Source organism: Eumetopias jubatus, unplaced genomic scaffold (assembly GCF_037043125.1).
Source record: "Eumetopias jubatus isolate StellerSeaLion01/CBP00866 unplaced genomic scaffold, mEumJub1_p1.0 scaffold_2, whole genome shotgun sequence".
NCBI lineage: Eukaryota > Metazoa > Chordata > Mammalia > Carnivora > Otariidae > Eumetopias > Eumetopias jubatus.
This window is the reverse complement of record NW_028274808.1, coordinates 43,890,723-43,904,612: the sequence shown is the minus strand read 5'-3', so window position 1 is coordinate 43,904,612 and position 13,890 is coordinate 43,890,723. Positions and strand designations below refer to the sequence as shown.

Sequence of the window (13,890 nt, the reverse complement as noted above, 5' to 3'; positions counted from 1 at the left end):
GGGTGGGTGGGGGGAGGTGGTACAGGAGGGGACCTACGCTCTGGGCCCCCACCCCCTCGTCCCCACCCTGCTTCTCCACGAGCTGGCGCTTGGAGCCTGCGTCTGGCGGGGCGGGCCCTGCCCCCTCCCCTCCCCCCCCCCCCCCCCCCCCGCACCTCCCCACCTCCAGCTGATAGCGTGTGGCCGGCCCGAGGGCGGGCGTGCGCCTGTGTCTGTGTGTGTCTGTCTGCTCTTCCACCTCGATCACTCGCTGCAGCTCAATCCGTCTCAAACAAGAGGAGCATTAACCCGGCATCATGACGAAGCGGAATCGGAAGCAGACTCGGCGAGCTGCTGGCCTTTTTCCCTTTCCCATGGCCCCAACCCTGTAACACTCATGCTTGCTCACACGCGCACACACACACACATAGCCCCTCAAGCCTCCGCAGAAACGGCCGGGGTTTGAGTTGGGGTGGAGGCAAAAGGGGGCTCTACTGATAACCGAGGGGTGACAACACCTGGTTCCTCCCAGCACCTGCATCTCCTACTCATCACCTAAAAGCAGCAACGCAGGCCTCTGGGGGCCCTGCCTCCCTGGGGTGCTAAAGGGCACAGATGCTCAGGGGCAGGGAGAGGGCAAAATGCCAGAATTGGTCACCCAAGGAAGGATTCACCCCCTCCTGGGGAGGCCTGAATGGGAGGATCTGAGAAACCTGGTCCTCAGCACGGGAGACTGGGCTAGTCCTTCGGTACCCTGGATCCCCTGGGAACTGTGAGAAGGACCCCGTCTTTCACCAGGGCAGCTGCATCAGAAGGCAATTTCCTGCCAGGTGATGCCCCCGTCCCAGCACAGAACTACAGGATGTGCCTTCCCTGAATGGGAAAACCCTCAACCACTCCAGGACCCTGCCACTGGCCCATTGGTTCTCTCCGAGCTCAGCACAGAGCCTGGTTCATTTGTGACCCCTGGGGGGGAGGGGAGGGAGCCCAGCCGGCCGACCCTGGCCATGGCCCCAGTCTCCTTCCACCTCACAGCAGACTTGCCTACCTAGGCAGCCCTTGTTGCCCCGGTAACCGCTGCCCACAGCCGGTCAGCTGATGGAATGAGCTGTCCTTGGGGAAATCTAGAATCTGGGGAGGGGGCTCTGGGGTGTCCAAATGGAAAATCACAGGGGAGGGGGCTTTAGGGGGACAGGTGAGAGTGTGCCCTGGACCTCTTTCTCAAAGAAAAGAGGATGGGAGGGGACAGATAGGGAAAGGAAGGGAGGGACGTCCGGGGTAGTGGAAGACAGAGAAGAATGAATTCTGAAGGATGGGCTCCAGCGAGAAAGGAGAAATGAAGAAGGCAGGCAGCTGAGTGGCTGAGGAAGAGTAGAAAGAATTCAGGCTTAGTTGCTGGGGACTGGCTGGGGGAGGGCCCTGTAGGAAGGAACCAGAAAGCCTGGGGGTGGGGGAAGAAACCTTTAGGAAGAAAGGTCAGGACATGATGCAGGAGGGGGTGGACTTTTGATGTGGCAGGAGGGGCCACAGCTTTGGAGGAGGGGGACCCAGGCCTTTCTGGGCAACCAGCCCAGTCTCTGCTTTCCTCCCTGCAAGCCCACCCTCACTGCCCAGGCCCCGCCGGCTCAGTTGTGCACAGCCTCCTGCCACCCTTCTGGCACACCGAGCGCCTGGTGCTTTTCCACCACAGCCCGTTAGGGCCCCTGATTTTCCCACTACCGCGGTTCCTGCCCTGCTCCCACTTGCCACCCCCCCAGACCCCACCCCAGGAGTTTTGTCTTCCGGTGCAAGGGTGACCAGAGGTCGGGCTGGAATGAGCTGTTGCAGGGAAGGACAGCTGTGGACAGGGGCCTGGAATGAGGTGGCTCATGAGAAATGGGTAGGAGTCTCTGGGCCGGGAGGAGGGGAACATTCTCCTCTGCGAAACAAGCACATCGTCCGACAGAGTGGGGGAAGCCAGGGGAAAGGGCAGGGGGAGGGGGAGAGGGAAGGGAGGGCTCTCCAGTACCTTCAGGGGCCTGGGGCGTGGGGCAGGAGCACGGCAGCTTCCTCGGTGACATACACCTCCATCCCTCGGCGCATCTCCTCTCCGCCTCCCGTTGCCAAGACAACCTGCCGGCTCAGCCACGGCGGCAGCAGGGAGGGGGGAGGAGGCGGCTGTGGCTCCCACTGCCTCTTCAGGGATGGAGGGAGGCGGCCTGAGGTCTGCTTGGTGCTGGGGTGGGGGTGGGGGAGCTGCAGGGGCTAGGGCTCCCCCGAGTCTCCCCTACCCCCTTCCATGAAGCTCTGGGGTTGGCTCCCCGGGCGGCCTCAGGACAGCCCTAATTTAGGGCCAGAGAGCAGGACAGCCTTGCAGACAGAGGCAGCACTGGGCAGTGTCCCCCCCCCTTCCAGAAAGCTTGGTGTGCAGTTGGGGAAGAGCGATAGGGACAGGGAGGGATGACTTCTGTTGAAGGGTCAGAGGGTGGCTTCCAGCAGGAAGGCAAGGCCCTAAGCATGGCCGGGGTGGACATGGGGTTGTGGGCCCAGAAGTCTGCCCCCCACCTGACCTCAGCTGTCTCTGAGCACCTCCCTCTCATTCCCCTTGACCAAGAGAAGAGTTTTCCAATCCTGCAAAAGCCCATTCCCACTGCCCCCCACTCTAGAGGAATGTCCTTCCACGGGGCGGGAGAGCCACCTTGTGCAGGAAGAGTCTGCCACCAGCCAGCCCTGGAACCAAGGCCACTGCAGAGTGCAGAGTTAGGGCTCCCTCTGTCGGCCTGAGGCATGGTACCTGTCAAGGTCATTCCTTACTGAGAGGGATCCTGGGGGTGGGGGTGTGTGGGGTGTGTATGTGGGGGTGTGTGTGTGGGATGTGGGGTGTGTGTGTGTGGGGGGTGTGTGTGGAGGTGTGTGTCAGTGCCCACAGCATATGTGTGTCATGTGTGTGTGTGTGGGGGGGTGGTGTGGGTGTGGGTGTGGGGGGGTGGAGGTGTGTGTGTGTGTGTCAGTGCCCAGGGCGTATGTGTGTGTCGTGTGTGTGTGTGTGTGTGTCAGTGCCCACGGCGTGTGTGTGTGTATGTTGGTGCCAACGGCGAGGGCCTCTGGGGTGTGTGTGTGTGTGTCGGTGCCCATGGCGTGTGTGTGTGTCGTGTGTGTGTGTCGGTGGCCATGGCGTGTGTGTGTGTCAGTGCCCACGGCATGTGTGTGTGTCGTGTGTGTCGGTGCCCACGGCAAGGGCCCCTGGTGTGTGTGTGTGTGTGTGTGTGTGTGTGTGTGTGTCAGTGCCCACGGCGAGGGTACAGCCAGGCCAGGAGACCCTTCTCTCACCTGCCACGCTCCACCTCTTCTTCCCCTCTGGTCTTGCCGGACAGTGAGACTTGTTCTGCCCACCAGCCCTTTCCCCTGAGAAGGCCCCAGACTCCTCAGGGCCAGTGGACCATCCTCCCCCGTCACTTGCCTGCCTCCCCTTCAGGCTGGGATGAGAGGGGAGGCAAAAAGTTTCCCCCAGAAGTAGGCAACACTGAACACCAGTGCCTGTTGTCCAGGCCCCGGGGTAGGCTTCCCGGGCGCGGCTCGGCCGTACCCAGCTGCTGAGGGGGTTAGCCTACCTGTAAGCTCAGAAGTGCCTTGAGGCCTTGAGGAGGGCCCCTTGCATCCACAATAGGGGCTGGAGCGCCTGCCCCTCTCAGGAAGGCAGTCCCAGGCCCCACACACCTAGTTCTCGGCTCCTTTCTGCAGCAAGATCACTGGTGCCAGATGTCCTCACTGGACTCTGGCCCCACCGCCAGCCGCCTCGGCAAGGCCTGTGCAATGGGAGTCTCTTCTCTCTCGGTCTCACTCCATTGCCCCCCGCCCCGCCCCATGCACCAACCGGCTGGGACTGGGAGCACCAGGGACTCTCCCCCTATGCCCGGGCCATCTAAAGATTAACTCCTGGGGAGGGTGACTAAGGGTACCTAGGCACCTACGGAGAAGGGAAAGGTGACAACTGGGCCACAGGAATAAAAGAAAGGAGGAGGGCCTAGAAGTGACCCTTTCTTAAGAGTTTAGAAGTCACGTACCCCCCACCTCTGTACACTGGACCCTCTGTCTCAGGGAGCCCAGAGCCTCAGCCCCCAGCATGCTGCCACAAGACCAGCCCCTCCCCGGATCCCCAACCCACAACTGCATGATCACTCTCCGTCTCAAAGCTCCTGCTACCACAAAACTTTCCCTAGTGTGACCCAATCTTTTCCTGCCAGTTCTCCAGGCAAACTTACAATTCTAGCCAAACCCACGGACTGCTCACCTTCCCCTGAACACACCTCACATCTTCCTGCCTCAAAGCCTTTTTCTCATGCTGTTTTCCCTCTTAGTATTTTCCCTTGCATGTCTTGTCTGCGGACTGGAATCCTGCTCATTCTTTTATTTGTTTAGAGGTGGGGGAGGGGCAGAAGGAGAGAGAGAGAGAATCTCAAGCAGACTCCCCACTAAGCTTGGAGCCTGATGCGGATCTCAAGACCCTGAGATCATGACCTGAGCCGAAATCAAGAGTCGGACACTTAACCGACTGAGCCACCCAAGTGCCCCTGAAATCCTGCTCATCCTTAAAGGTCATACAAACCCCAGCCTTTCCCAATGCTCTGGCCCCATGTACTCTCCCATCCCAGAAACCACCATGCCTGGCCGGAAGTGGAGAATATCCCACTCAGGTGATGAAGACAGGCAAGAATCTAGACTGTAATGCTCACTAGCTGCGACCACGGATGAGTTAATATCTCCGAGTCTGAGCTCGCCCACATGTGATGTGGGAATAATCTTATCCCCTGAATAAGGGGTTATATGTGAGTATTTCTCACATGCTGCCTGGCACATCTCTGGAGTTCTGTACACATTAGTGTCCTTGTTTCCAAAAGCTCCTATCTCCTTTTTTCCTCTTTTGGGTTGTACCAAATGCCACTTTGCTACCTTCTTAGGTGTGAGAGAGAGATTTCCAAAAGTCCTTAAGTTTCAAGTGTCTGGAGATCTTGACAGGGGATGATACAATATCTTGTCCATCTTTTTTGTTAACTGAAGGGCTAGCACAGTGCTTGTACATTGTAGGGAATAAATAAGTCTGTGGATTAAGTGCTTAGGACCCATCCCTGTCTAAGTCCACCTAAGGATGGAGGGTGGAGGCAGGATTCTCCTTCTCATTCTGCCTCCATCTCGAGGGAATGCAGGGCGCTGGGCCAAGGACTTATTTCTGGACCTTCAGTTGGTTTAATTTCCTCAGTAAATACTTACTCTATGTAATGTCCTGTGCTGGGTACTATGGGGGAGGCAAAGACGGACTACTTCTACATCTGAGGCACTTGATTTGTAGCACAACCATTCCACAAGCACGAATAAGTACAGTGATATGTGCCATAAGTCAAGGGCAAGTGGGCGGCCAGAGAGCCCCATGGCACCAGAGACGACCGCTAGTCCAAGAGAGGAGGCAAGTCTACAGAGCGGAGAAGACAGCAGCGGTCTGGGCGTGTGAGCGTTCCGGAGCAAGGCGTACTGGACACTAGGAACCTCATGATCAAAGATGGGCACAGGGTGCTGGCCAGACGGCAAGGGCTGCTGTTTTGCCAGAGCTCCTGGAGGGGACTTGTAGGGACAGGGCTGGGAAGGAAGGCTGAGCGGGATTGTACAGGAGCTAAGGAGTCCACTGGTGATCACACAACGCGGGCAGAGCTGTGGCTTAGGGTGGGGTAGGGTGAGCGAACCGTGTGATGTCCTGGAGGGGGTAGGGGTGTCGGGAGGCAGAGACCTGACTTGGAAAGCTACTGTAGTAACTGAGACAGACCCCAGCGAGGTCTGGCAATGGTGCAGAGTTTCCGAATGTGGGAGAGAAAACAGTGGTGTGCAAGGGGGTGACAGCTGACGTGCTGCATTGCTAGGAGAGTCTCAGCAGGAAGAACAAGGCAAGAAGAGAAAGGCAGAAATCTTAGGGGATGTTTCTATGAAGAGGAGCCAGGGAAGAGAAGGGTCCCAGCACCAGAGAATGAAGAGGTAGGACAGAGCTTCAAAAAGGGGTGGTCCTTCATGGAGTCCAGGGCTGTGAGGCTGAGGACGCCCAGGTCTGAAGCCAGGGAGCTCACTGGCCACTGCAGTATGAGGGACAGGGCTCAGTAGAGTGACTTTAATAGAAGCCAGCTTGCAGGGACTAGAAAGAGAGTGGATTTCCCCCTCTGCCTCATCTGGCTGTTGGAGGAACAAGGACAGAGGAGGGGAGATCAATATGCAGGCCTTTCTTAGCTGGAGGTCTTGGTGATCCTAACCAGCACAGGATCGGAGGCACCTGCTGCCGCCTCCCTCCACTTTGTCACATCCTCCCAGAGATGGATGCGCTCGTCTTGCCCCAAGTCTTCCCCCACGGTGTCCACCCCATCTGCGCACTTGCTTAGAACCTTCCGGCACACAGAGGCAGCCAGGGTTGCTGTAGCCAGCTGCGGGGTGATCTAAGGTCCTCAAGGAAGCCTTCTCCCTCCCCCACCCATGTTAAATCCCTTGAGACCCCATTTTCAGAGATCCATTCCTTTGGCCTCTTCTGTTCAGCATCTTTGAAATCAGCCCCAGTTTAGGCGAATGAACTGAACCGACTTCCCCAGAGTATGAAGAGACCCCCTGGGTATGGAGCCTGGACTTGGCAGAGGCACCAAAAGGTGTGGTAAGAAGGTTCAGAGAGCCAAGCCAGAGACCCAAGGCCACCAGCAGGCGTCAGACGTGCCAGGCTCGGGGCTCAGGGCGGGGCAAGGCACTCTGAGATGGCACAGGCCTCCGAGGCCGCCTTCCTCCCTCACCCTGCCCACTCTCAGTCCCTCCTCACCAGGTCTCACCTCAGAAAGCAAGAAAGGAAACAGTAAGGGCTTTCTGGAGCCGGCCCCCAGAGGCCTGTCTGTGCTGGGGAGGTCAAAGAGAGGGAGGGAGAGGCGGGAGAAAGGCGGAGAAGAAAGCAGAGGCAAGACAAAGGGCCCCGTCCACCTTTGAAGCTGTCTCTAACCCAGCCAGGGATGGTGGGGTGGGTCTGAGAGCCCGGCTGGGGGGAGGCAGGCTAGAGTTTTAAAGAATGTCTTAAATTCCTGCGGAAATCAGCAGGATTGTAAGAGCCCCCCTCCCCAACACACCTCCTTCCCAGCCTCCTACCCCTGCCCCCCAAGTCCAGACCTCCACACCTGGGGGCCCCAACCCTTTGTCCTCAGGTAATTGCTGGGCGGTGCCCCTGTGTTTAAAATCCCATTGAACTCACCAGTTATCAGCTGTGGCTCTGGACCACCCTCCCTACCCCCCAACCCCCAGAAAACGACCCCCAACACATCTCCCGCAGTCTTCACCAGGATTAAGGCTCTTTGTGATGGGGGGGGCAACCTGGTGCAAAGCAATTATGACAAGCTGGGGGAGAATGTCTGTCCTGGGGCCTGGGGGACCTCCCTCTTGGCTGTGCCTTCTAAATTGCTCAGAGTTGGGGGTGTCAGACTGCTCCAGTCCTCACCAAAGGAGAGGCGAGGGATCCCCAATCCCCACCGGCTTGGGCGGCTGCTTCACCCACCTCCCATTTTGACTAAACCGGGCTCCTCCCCAACTTCCCAATCGGTCCTTATTTTTAGGCCATTCTTGGGAAAAGTGGGGAGAAGGGAGGTCTTTTCATCCTTTTTCCTCTCTCTCCATAATACTTCCCTCCACTAGCTTCCCAGAAAGCAGAGGAAGGGGAAACTGAGGCTGGGGGTCCAACAACATAAGAGCGGTTTTGGGCGGGGAGCCCTGCTAGGAAGGGCTTTCCCCTCAACAAGATTAAAAGCCAGCGCAGATGAGGAAAGAGGCGGCTTTTATGGCCTCTTAGTTCCACTCCCCAAAAGCACACCTGGAGGCGTCTGGGAAAGCCCACCCGAGAAGCCCGGGCGGGGGAGGGGGGCGCCGTTCCCCTCCGCCCGCCGCGGCGCCCCCTCCCCCTGGGCCGCGCTCTAATTGCGACTTCCCCTCAGGTGTGGCCCCCGCCCCCGCCCCCCGCGGGGACCTGGGGAACAAGAGGGCGCATTCTCGCCCTCACTCCCCCTTCCGCTCGGCCGAGCCCTCCTCCCCCATCCCCCTGCCCCCCCCCCCCCCGCCCCGTCCTCACCGGAAAACGGCAATCTGGCTACCGGCGAGGAGGCTGCGGCGTACGCGGGTCGCCCGGGCGCCGCGCCGGACTCTCGGGCCTGCTGCCCCGGCCCCGGCCCCGGCGGCTCGCCCGCCCCAGGGTTTGGGTTTGCTTCGCCCCAACAGGTAGCACGGGACGCGCTGTGCCAGCCAGGAAACCGGAGCCCGCGCGGAGGGAGGGGCGCACCCGCCGGTCCCGGGGCCTGGGCCCGCCCCGGGCCGCCAGCCTCGCGCCGGGCGGAGGTGCGGGGCCTTCCCGGGGCCACCCACGCCCCGCTTCCCCTGCGGGCGGCGCTGCCCCCCGCGCCCCGCGCACCGCCCCATCCACCTGCCGGGCCACGCCCGGCCCGGGGCCACTGGGCTCCCACGGCTCGCCCGGGCTCTGCTCCGCGCCTCTCGGAGAGGCAAGTTTGTTACCCCGCAGTTTGGGAGTTGGCTTGTCCACCCCGCCTTCAGATAACCCGTTTGCAGGAAAATGGTTTTATTCTGGGGCTTGAAATTGGGGATGGGGGTGCAGGCCTGGGTAGTGGAATGTGAAGAATGGCCATCCCTCTTTTTTTTTTTTTCTCCTCTCCCTTTTTCTTTTTTCCTGAAACAAACACAAAAGTCCCTTCCTACAGTCTGGCCAGGAGGAATTTGGAGGCTGGGGGCAGACTGAGGAAGTCTCCGCAAGCAGAGTTTAAAGAGAGCCACCTCCAGACAGTGTCTGCAAGGCCTTGAGTCTGCTGCCCTTTCCACCTGTTTCAGGGAGCCTGCGTCCAGGGGAACACTACAGTTCTCCACCTGGGGGTCTGCCCCACCCCCGGGGCCTATTCCGGTGCGGGGTTGGGGGGGTGGGGGGGTGGGGGGTATCTGGGGCGGCTGCCCTGAGGCCCCAGCCCTGGTTTGTGGCAGTCCCGCCCCTTTCCGGCTTGGAGGCTCCGATGCTTGGTGGTCCTCCTTGGGGGCTCTGGTTCCCCTCCCTCCACCCCAGCCCAGTCTTGGGATCAGGAAGGGAAGGGGATGGGAAGGCTGGTGAGGGGCAGCTGCCCCCAGTGTCTCCCACTACGTCAGGGGCTGTGGCCTCCGTGTGCGCTTGGTCCGGCGGGTGGGGGCTGAGCCCACGAACTCGAACTGCTTCTGCCTCTCGGCGTGGTTGGGGAAGGGCAGCTGGCCCTGGTAGAGGCGCTTGATGAAGTGAGCCTCTCGTTGGTTCTGACGGCTGCGAGAAGCCTGGCGGGGCCGACCCTGCCTCGTGAAGGCCATGAACCATCCCTCGTGCCGGGCATTCTGGAAGGCCGTGTAGTTGTTCTCCAGCACAATCTCCGTGAACACACAGTCTTTGCTCTTCCCGCTGGGCTGCAGAGGGAAGGAGGGAGAGGAGGGGAGTTTGTCCACCCAACCTGTCTGGCTTGTCAGCCTTTTGGGCCTATTTTGTAGGACAAAGGAGGGAGCGATGGGGGCTGTGTGCCCAAGGACTTCTGCCCGGTGAGGTGAGACAGGTGCCCTTGTTGGAGAGGCAAAAGTGGGAGAAAGGAACACGCTTTGCTGGGAGTCAGATCTGAACTTAAATACAGGCTTGTCATTTGCAAGTTGTACACCTTGAGCACGGTGTTTAGCCATGCTGAGCCTGTTTCCCCAGATGTGGCATAAAGATCCAGATTACTCTGCAGTGCGTACTCAGTGGGCACTCAGCACATGAGAACACTCCTCAGCGTGGGTGAATGGTAACTGCTGGGTGGAGGAAAGGAGGCAACAGTCTCCTGAAAAGAAGGGGCAAATGTTTATAGAATAAAGACAATGTCAGGAGCCACCCATCTGACCTTATCCATAGCCTTGACACTATGCCCATTTTTATAGACAAGAAGCCTGAGGCTTGACAAAAATCAGCAAATACTTGGTGAGAACAGCCAGAATCAGAAGCCAGGATTGACAAATGCTAAAGGAAATGGAAGTCTCCCTGCTCAACAGTACTGGGCCTGCCATTGTGGAGAGGTTACACTAGCAGGCAGTTTTGTAGACAGTGTGCATCTTCCTGGAGGGCTCCTGTGGACCCCACTGACCTTGGGGAGCTTGTGGCCGTGTATGAGTGCCCACTCTCAGCACTGATCAACACTTAACCTCAACATGGAGGCTGCAATCTCATGTAGGTGCTAAAATCCTGACTGATTGATGTTGGGATAGAGCCGGTAAATCAGAGCCGAAGAGACTTATGGATCAGTAAGTGTTCTCAGAGGGCTTCTAGACCCACAGGGACTCATTTAAATGGAGAAACCAGAGAGTGGCTGAGTGTTGGGGTGTGAGTAGAAGTGGTCCTGGCTTGGGCCCAGTAGAGGGGAGTGGGGTGCTGTGGGGCAGGCAGTAAGATTGGTTCATTCATCCACTCGCCCTCCTTCCAGGTCTCACCTTTCCGATGAGCTTGCCCCTCTTGTTCATGCAGATGTATTTCTCACTCTCAGCACCCTTGATGCGCACGCGGCTTCCAAAGGTGTCCGTCTCCACTATGAGTTTGGCTGCGATGGGGGAGGGGGAGAAAGACCTCTGTCCATGGGGGTTCCCGGCTCAGGGGTGTGGCAGGGGGGCCCCCAACCAGCCTGACCCCCGAGCTTGGGCGGGGGGCACCGGGAGGTTCTCACACTTGGGCCCCTGCCCTGGCACAGGATCTGGGGAGAGACCAGGTTAGGCAGGCCAGGGGTGTGAGTGGCCTCTGGCAAGGGCTGGGTCTCACCGAACTTGTTGCCGTCCTCCGCGGTGGCAGAGATGCGACGCCCGGTGACCTGCACGTGCTTGCCACTGGTCCGGCTGTAGAGCTGGTACTCGCGGATCTGCCGCCGGCTCAGCTGGTCGGTCATGGCGCCCTGGTCCCTCACGTACTGGTTAAAATTAGGAGACGGGTGATTCTCCCCCTTTGCGGTTACCAAGGGAAAAATAGTGTCAATTTGCTTTGGGTGACACCACCAGTGGTCCATCCAGGGGAGCGGGGTGTGGAGGTGAGTGTGATGCGGGCAGGCCATTGGCCCTGGGAAGCAGAGGTGTAGGGCAAGGTGACGTATGATCTTCCCAGGCCAGTGGGTGAGCCAGTCGTGACCTCTTGGCTCTCCATCTGCCAGGCTTGGGAGACACCTGGTGATCTAGTGCAGACCTGGAGTCGTGACTCTGGTTGCTAGAAGGAACCCAATTTCAGCACTAACTGTGGAATCCTGAGCTCCTGCCCGCCTCCCCTGCCCCTGCCCCTGGGTGCTCAGGGCTCTCAGAGAAGCCCGTCCCCGGTTCAGTGTTCCTCCCTCCTAGGGGTGAGGGAGGTGGAGGCTGCAGCAGGAAGGGGCGCTAGGGTCGGTGGCCCAGGGGCGCCCCCGGGAGGCTCTGGCCTGCCTGTGCCACAATGTAACAGAGGCTCGCGGCCAGTGGGGGCGATGTTGCAGCCTGCTGCCTGCTGCCTGCTTCCCGGGTTCCACTGTACGTGCTGCCAAGCCTGGCCGAGTACCGTCCCCAGGCCCAGTCTCTCCTTACCTATCCGCAACGCTGAGCGGGAGAAAAACAGACCACTTCCTGCCCTCTCTCTCCAGTAAGGTGCAAACTTGATGCCATTTCTCAGCTGCTGGTGACAGCTTCAACCCTAGGCTCAAATGTTTCTCCCTCCACCCAATCCTGCTGGCCAGACTCTCTCTGCCCCAGATCCCTAAGGCCACCTTTATCCCAGGCCCAGTCACAACCACCAAGACAGACCTGGACCCTGATCAGCATCTGTCAGAGGCCACTCTGTTGTGGAGAGGGAGGAGCCGGAGCCGGAAGGATCAGCTTTGAGGAAGGGGGCGGTGAGTGAGCGGCTCCAGGCTGACCCTGTAACCCGCTCAGGGTTAACCCTTCGTGTGTGTCACTGCTCATTTCCGACTCCAGCTCAGCCACTGGCCAGGAGTGCCGCCAGGACCCCCCCCCCCCACCCCCCGCCTATGAGAGCAGGGTCTGGAGACTCAGGGCAGCGAAGTGCGACCCGCACCCCACCCTGGAATTTGGGGTGGGGGCCTGCCTCCCTGCCAGGGGGTGGGGTCTGGCTGGCCCAGGACCCTCGGTGAGGTCCGGCCTGTCCCCAGCCCCCAGCCTCCTGGCCCAGGTTCAGGCCCTCCGCCCCTCTTGGCGGGCAGCCTTCTTCTGGCTGTCTGTTCCAGGTCAGGAGCAGAGAGGGCCTCCCTGAAGCCCCCTCCTCTCCTTGTCCCCCTTCAGGCCCTGCACAAAAGCAGCCCCACGCCCCCCCCCCACAACCCCACAGCCCACAAGTCGCTCTCCCCGCGGGACCTGGCCTGTCCCTTTCATGTTCCCGCTGCGGGGGGACCTCCCCTTCCACTGCTGCAGACAGCTGCTTGTCAGACGGCCCCTCAAGCATGGCTATGGTCCGGCCTGCCGGCCCCCCCTCCAAGGGGGGTGAGGGGGCACTTCAAGGGGGAAAGGACAGCTTTGCCACCTTCCCTGAGTCCTGAATGGGGCCTCAGCCAGGCCATAAACGCCCCGGCCAGCCTCACCATTGTGCTAATTCCCCTTCCAGAACAGGTTGGGCCCACCCCCAGCCCCCTCCCAGCCAGGCTGGGGGCTTTCTTCTTGCTCTCCCTGGATGTGTGAAGCAAAAGGCCTGGAACGGGGGCTAGAGCAAAAGGGGGAAGGAAAAGGGGGGGGGAGTTGTCTCTCTCTCTCCCACCCCCCCACTGCTTCAAAGGCAGCCCCTTTCCCTCTCCCAGAGAAAAGGCATTTACCTTCAAAAAAAGTCCCCACTGGATATGAAGAGAAGTGGGCCTCTGGCCTGGGAAAGCCAAGCGATCTCTCCCCAGAGCGGTTCTGGACCAGTGCATTTTAATAGCTGCACTTTTATGGAGGATCACAAAAAGGGACCAAGCCTTGCACAGGGGGCTGAGGCTTGGGGTGGGGGGTGTGTGTGTGCATGGGGGGCTGACATAGGGTGGGGGGAGTGTGGAGATGCAAACCCTGAATCTTGTCCCCAAAAAACCTCTTTGGGCTTCACCTCATTGCCCTGTAGGTAAGGAGTCACCCCGCCCTGGCTGGGCATTCTGACTGACCACGCAATCCCCCAGGACAGCGGCCCCCCAGGACATCCGTGTTGGGGGGCGTGGGATAGTAAGTGGAACGCACAAGTGGTTTTGCATGGAAACCTGTGTTTTCAGATACCTCCAAGTACAAGCCTCACCTGAGCCAGCACCTCTGCCCTCTAACCTACCGCTTCAGACTCCATCCCTCAAGCCTGGGCTGCTCCATGCATTTAGCCTTGTGTGTGGTGGTGGTGGGGGGGGGACCCGTGTGGCAGTAAGGAGAGAGAAACAGAGACTCCAGGACAAGTAGGGACAGGGAGGGTCATGGAGGGAGGACAGATAAAGACCTCAGTGCATCCCCAAATGTGCCTTGGCCCCTTCTACCCTCCCCCGAAGGCTGACACCATCCCCCCAACCTCAAAAACCATCTGTATCCAGGGAGAGGCCAGAACCTGCCGAGAGGCGACTACCCCCGCCCCAGCTGGGTGGGGTGGGGGAGATGGGGAAAAGTTGGTGGGGGGGCGCCCGCCTACCTGAGTTTGACAGCAGAGAATCAGTAGCTGCAGGCACCTGTGTGGGAAGACAAGGCAGACCCTGGTGTGGGTGCCAGCCGTCAACCCAGGGCGAGCCCCCAGGCACTCCCCCCAGCCCCTCCGTGTGGGGGTCCCGGTAAGATTAGGTCTGCCCCAGGCTGGAAACGGCGACAAAACTTCAGTCCAGAGAGGCAGCACACTTACAGAGTGAGGTTGGGCAGCAGGCGGGTGGCTCCCAT

The 13,890-nt window shown here is 59.7% G+C and overlaps 1 protein-coding gene across 2 annotated transcripts; it reads right to left on the bottom strand.

The window, feature by feature from the left end:
• Positions 1-9,071: 9,071 nt before the first annotated feature.
• Positions 9,072-13,890, bottom strand: FGF17 (fibroblast growth factor 17). 2 transcript variants are annotated; one of them, XM_028114420.2, is made up of 5 exons: positions 13,856-13,890; positions 13,652-13,688; positions 10,811-10,988; positions 10,489-10,595; positions 9,072-9,441 (listed from the first exon to the last, which is right to left on the bottom strand). In XM_028114420.2, the coding sequence occupies exons 1-5, from the start codon at positions 13,888-13,890 to the stop codon at positions 9,148-9,150; spliced, it is 651 nt and encodes a 216-aa protein (XP_027970221.1). In that variant the 3' UTR covers positions 9,072-9,147. The 2 variants fall into 2 exon arrangements, with proteins under 2 accessions (XP_027970221.1, XP_027970223.1); XM_028114422.2 differs by having other exon boundaries at positions 10,811-10,955.